This window comes from Erinaceus europaeus, chromosome 3 (assembly GCF_950295315.1).
Source record: "Erinaceus europaeus chromosome 3, mEriEur2.1, whole genome shotgun sequence".
NCBI classification, from domain to species: Eukaryota; Metazoa; Chordata; class Mammalia; order Eulipotyphla; family Erinaceidae; genus Erinaceus; species Erinaceus europaeus.
In genome coordinates, this window is record NC_080164.1 from 55,794,548 (window position 1) to 55,800,736 (window position 6,189).

The following is a 6,189-nucleotide window of genomic DNA, read 5'->3' on the forward strand; positions in this document are numbered from 1 at the left end:
CCCCTAAAGTCCACCTAAAATGTAGGCTTTAGAAAGTCTAAGATTTTTCTTTTTGTCATTTTTATATTCCTAGGCATTAATTCTGTAGGTACTATACATTTGTAGAACAACTAAATAATGTACTATAAAATGTTTTTTCAATTTTAAAGAACATACCTGTGGTTCAATTCTTCCTCATCTTCAAACACTCCAAATGGTTTCATGGCATCAATTAACTTTTGTGTATAAATATGATCAATTTCCTTAGGACATGCCAAGCTAATCGGAGAGGTAATTCCATAATGTTTTTGTGGATTCTGGCTGTCCAGCACAGTGTTTCTATTAAAAAGAAAAAATATGAAAAGTCTCATAGGATACATTTAGTCTTTATTCAGTCATATTAAGCCAGCTACTATAAAAGGTTAGTAACAGGAGTCAAGGAAGGACTTTGTTTATTAGGAATAAAAAGACAGTAGTATGTTTATTTTGATGAAATATTATTCTTATTGCCTCCCAGTTTTCATGACTAGATTGTCTTTTAAAGCCTAAACCAGCATACGCTGACATCAGGACCACTATGCCAGTACCACTTAGCTCAAATGTAAAGAGTTTAAATGAGAGCTAGGCAAAGGCCACCTCCACTATACCTTGCAGACTCAAGTCAAGCATCATCTGCATTTGAATCTTTGAAAAGCAGTCAACAAATTGAAAGAAAGTGTTAGGTTAAAACAATGACTTTCTTCCCTCAGGAAAGCAAAAATAACCCACTAGAATGTTCTTTTTAAAAGATCCCGGTTCAAGCCTCTGGCTCCCCACAAGTGGTGAAGAAGGTCTGCAGGTGTCTTTCTCTCCCCCTCTCTCTGTCTTCCCCTCCTCTCCCCATTTCTCTGTCCTATCCAACAATGATAACAAGAATAACTACAATAATAAGAAACAAGGGCAACAAAAAAGAATAAATAAGTATTTTAAAAAAGAAAAGAATGTTCTTTTTAAAAAAAATTGGGGATCAGACAGTAGCACAGCGGGTTAAGCGCACAAGGTGCAAAGATTAAGGACTGGTGTAAGTATCCCAGTTCAAGCCCCCGGCTCCCCACCTGCAAGGAGGGTAACTTCACAGGCAGTGAAGCAGGTCTGCAGGTGTCTGTCTTTCTCCCTCCCCCCACCCCCCTGATTTCTCTCTGTCCCATCCAATAAAATGGAAAAAATGGCCACCAAGAGCAGTGGATTTATAGTGCCTGCACTATAAGCCCGTGATAACCCTGGACACACACACAAATCACAACTGGGGTTGTCCTTACAGAATCCATGTTGAGGGTTGGGGAGATGGCATAATGGTTATGTAAAAGACTCTCATGCCTGAAGCTCTGAGGTATCAGGTTCAATCCCTGCACCACCATAAGCCAGAGTTGAGCTCTGGTATTTGTCTCATTAAAATAAATAATAAATAAATAAAACCATGTTGAAATACCTGAGTAAGAGTTTTACAGCCCTAACATTCTGTGTGTGAATCTAGACATTATTTTCATTTAGGCTGCTACCCAGACCATTTTCACACTGAAAAATGATTCAGCTCTTGGGCTGGGGAGATAGCATAATGGTTATGCAAAAAGACACTCATGCCTGAGGCTCCAAGGTCCCAGATTCAATTCCCCTCTCCATCCCCCATAAGCCAGAGCTCAGCAGTGCTCTAGCTAAAAAAAAAAAAAAAAAAAAAAAAACCAATTTATTTACTTGTTGGACAGAGACAGAAATCAAGAGGGAAAGGGGAGATAGACAGAGAGGCACCTGCAGCACTGCTTCACCACTGCAAAGCTTTCCCCTGCAGGTGGGTCCAGGGACTCAAACCTGGGTCCTTGTGCATTGGAACATGTGTACTCAACCAGGTGTGCCATCGCCCACCCTCTAAAATCCAATTCTTTACACTAAATGGCAGCCTTTTATGGACTACAATGTAAGCCAGCTTCCAAAGACCCTAATAAACAGGAAATTACTTCTTATTTATTTATTTTTTTACCAGAGCACTGCTCAGCTCTGGTTTGTGGTGGTGGTGGGGGGGGGGGGGGGAAGAAGGAAGATTCAAGCTGGAGCTTTGGAGCCTCAGGCATAAGAGTCTCTTTGCATAACCATTATGCTAACCACCCCCCATCAGGAAATTATTACTGGATCAAAAATGAAGTTTAGGGCAGAGGAGACTTCAAAGAAACTCATACTTGAGGCTCCAAGGTCCAATCCTCTGCACTACCATAAGCCAGAGCTAAGCAGTGCTCTGATTAAAAAAAAAAAAAAAGATGCATCAGGATCCCTGTTTGAGCCCCCAACTCTCCAACTGCAGGGAGTCGCTTCACAAGTGGTGAAGCAGGTCTACAGGTGTCTCTCTTTCTCTCCCCTCTGTCTTCCCCTCTTCTCTCCATTTCTCTCTGTCCTATCCAACAACAACAATATCAATAACAACAATAACTACAACAATAAAACAAGGGCAGCAAAAAGGGAATAAATATAATATATATATATATATTTAAAAAAAATGTAAAGTAAGAACATACAATAACTAGTGCTATTATCTGTCATCACCATTCTTTCATGAAAGATCATGAGTCAGAATCGCAAAGAGTATTTTTAAATGAGTAAACTAGCCCTGCAAATGATAACACAAAAACATGGTAGTATTTCTGAATTTTAACTATTCAAAATATTGACTTATCACTAAGTTCATGTAGTAAGGGATATTCTTTCGTTATTAACAATACCATTAAGTAAGGAAGGACGATCAAATAGAAGACAAAATAGTCTACATGGTGACTGGGGAAAGAGCTCAACAAATACAGGTCTTACACGACTGAGTATCAGGGTCAGATGACTGACACTGTGCTGGGTAATGCTCTGGTTTCTCTTTCTCATGAAATAAATCTTATAGAAGGAAAAAAAAAAAAAAGGCCTATACAGTACCTTCCAGAATGACTCAAGCAAACAAAAGAAACATTAATACCAGTGACTCCTAACATCTTTCCTATTTTTTTCTTTGTAGAAAACGTATTTAAGGGTGGGGGTAAACAGCATAATGGTCAGGCAAAGAAACTCATGCCTGAGGCTCCAAAGTCCCAGGTTCAATCCCTGCACCACCATAAACCAGAGCTAATCAGTGCTCTGGTAAAAATTTAAAAAATAAACACATAAATAAAAAATAAAAATTGTTTAAGATACAGTTTCTTTAATTTTTTACCTCTAAGAGAGTGATGTTTTGTTATTTATTGTTTATGTGTGTGTATGGTAAAGGATGGAACAAACTGATTATGTATAACCACCCAACTGGAACTGACTAAGCAACATTTCTAAACTCCCAAACTCCAGAGCATTCCAACACCGATTTCCCCTTCCATCACTGTGTAAACGTACAATAACGAAGGTCGCTGGTTCCATGTTTATTATCTGCATGCCTAGGAGGGAATAGCTATCAAGAATTCTATGAACACTAAAATTCCAAATTTATGGATCTGAATCACCTTCATCTAGGTGGGCAAGCAAGACGGAGCTGGGAAACTGTGTTCATGTGCAAACAGCTGTGATGTAAACCTTTTAACTCCTCAATAAAATTTAAAAAAATATAAAAAAAACCTTTGAAACCAGTTCTATCCCCTGCACCTCAAGAAGCCAGAGCTGAGCAGTGCTCTGGTGTGTGTGTCTATCTGCCTCTACCTCGCTCATTACAATAGTAACAACCAACGTCACTAACCTGAGTTGCATCCTTACAATGAAATACAATACAGTCGTTAAAGTGGACGTAGTAAGTTTGGAAACATTAACAAGGGCAAAGCTCAGAGTTAACTATGTTGCCTTAAAAAGAAAGCGGCGTAAAATGGCAAAAGTGATACCAGTCGCATGATGCTTAAAAAACAAAACAATGCCAGTTAGCACGGATACCTCTGTAGTAATAACAGTCCGTGCGTAGCAATAATGTCACCTCGCCATACAACATGTGTAGTAATAACGTCATGTAGTAATAACACTCCATATGTAGTAGTTGACATTTAAAAATGCTGCAGTGATAAACATCAAACTCAGGAAAAAGTGGGAAGCCCGGGGGTGTGTGTGTGTTTGTGTGTGTGTGCTGAAAGGGACCTGAGGAGAGATTAGAGAAAGGTATCTGAAAGGCTGAATTCCTTGCAAGTGGAGCTGTGTTCACACCGCCGGCTGTGCTTTGGGGTAGATGGTCAGCGACTACGCAACCGATGTTTTGCTAATTCTCAGCTGGGTTTTTTTTTTCCCGGTTTGTTTAAATTACTCCATTAACAGACGCCCCCCAAATCACGGTAACTACAAATCTTGCCACGTACAGAAGAAACCGTTTCCTGACTTGGAGGAGGGAGAGTGAGCAGAAGGTCCGGTCTGGGGAGCCCGTGGGTTCGAGACCTCCTCACTCTGCGTCCGCGGGGAGCCCGGGGGGTGGTGGGTTCGGGGACCCACACACACACCCACACCCACACCCCCACCCGACCTGCAGACAGCCGGCCGGGGAGAGAGGACAGGGGAGGGCGGACGGTGAGGGAGGGGAGGCTGTCTGCGCCAATGCAGACAAGCTCCGGAGAGTGCGGGCGGCCAGCTGGAGAGTGACCGACAATTTCTCCTCAGCCGCACACGCGTCCGTCCCCCCCCCGCCCCGCCCCCGCCAGCACATCGCCGTCCGAGGGAGGCGGCGGGCCCCTCAGACGCGGGGCAGCCGGACGCTCGGCTACAGGGGCGGCCAGGTGAGCCTCCGGCTGAAGGGAGGGGAGATGCCCTTGCAGCCCCGGCGCGATGGGGAGCGAGAACACCCGGGAGCAGCTCCGGCCCCGGGAGCGAAGGGCAGGGAACCGAGGCAGGGTCCCGGCCCCGCAGCCCCAGCCCTCGACTCTGCCCTGGGAGCCCAACCGCCGCCCCCCCATCACTTACCCAGACATCTCTTTCATCGCGCCCGGCGTCTCCCTCAGGCGAGTGTCTCTCGCTCTGAAGTCTGTCCGTGCTCTCCCTTTCACTCCCTATCCGCTTTTCCTCCAGTCGCTCGTAGCTCCCTGACTCGCTTACTTTCTCACTCGCTGCCGCTGGGGCATCCAACTAAGTAGTGAATACACCACAAAACCGGCTCTATTTATGACAATACAGTGCGGCCGACGCCAATATGGCGGCACTTCCCAGCCTGCCCCTCGCCCGTCCTGGCTCCGCCCCTGGCCCCGCCTCCTCCCTGGAGGGTGGGGAGTTTCCCGCGGCCCCGCCCCAGGGGGCTCTGGCTTGGGCTGCTGGAGCTGGTCAGAGGGTTTGGCCTCTTTTGTCTCTGGGCTCTTTGTCTCTGGGCTTGGAAGGCAACTTGGAAACATTTTATCCTTGTTTATCTAATAAGAGCCTATAAGGCGGAGGGCAGATAGCATAAAGGTTATGCATACAGACTCATGTTGAGGCTCCAAAGTCCAGGTTCAATCCCCCCTGCACTACCATACGCCAGAGCTCTGTTAACAACAACAAAGAGCCTATATCATGTTTTTATTTCAATAAACTTTGCCTGACAAATATTGTAATATACTTTTTTTTTTTTACTAACAAATAGTAATTTAACTATCTCACTATCCCAATTGGATTAGACTCAGATTTATGTAACGTAGTAAATCCTCTCAGGTAATCCCAAGTGAGATTACCTTAGGCTTCCAACGTCACACCCAGAAAAAAATGTTAAGAAGATTTATTTATTGAACTATGTATGAAAAAACGAGAGATAACCAGAGCATCACTCTGGACAGTGCAATGTCATTGTAGGAAGTCAGGGCCCCATGCTTGAGAGCCTAACACTTTATTCTCTGTGCCACCTACTCACCATCATTCCCTGGAATTTATAACTTTACAGTTATTCCAAGGAAAAGCAAAGTTGTAAATTGAAATTGTAAATTGAAGGTTAATTGATTCACTCTCTGATTCATGATACTCTAGATAAAGAGGTTTGATAAAATTAATAAACAGTTTGCAAGAGGAAGGTAAATTCAAGGTCTAATGAAAATTTCACACTTGTGGCCCTGGAGGTGGTGCATCAGGTAGAATAATCATGAGGCTCTGAGTTTGATCACTGGTGTAGCATGTGCCAGAGTGATGCTAATCTTTTCTCTAGTATTGGTGAATACATAGCATAGTGGTTATGCTAAAGACTTTCATGCCTGAGGCTCTGAAGTCTCTCTCAGGTTTAATTAATTC

General features: G+C 43.7%; 1 protein-coding gene across 2 annotated transcripts in view; it reads right to left on the reverse strand.

The window, feature by feature from the left end:
• PAPOLG (poly(A) polymerase gamma) overlaps window positions 1–5,142 on the reverse strand; it is a 41,099-nt gene extending 35,957 nt beyond the window's left edge. For both annotated transcript variants that reach the window (XM_060187226.1, XM_007539641.3), the window contains exons 1-2: window positions 4,906–5,142; window positions 157–318 (exon numbers count right to left, since the gene is read on the reverse strand). In XM_060187226.1, the coding sequence (XP_060043209.1) occupies window positions 157–318; window positions 4,906–4,922 (179 nt within the window). In that variant the 5' untranslated portion in view covers window positions 4,923–5,142. The remainder of the gene's footprint in view (window positions 1–156; window positions 319–4,905) is intronic.
• Window positions 5,143–6,189: the final 1,047 nt, after the last annotated feature.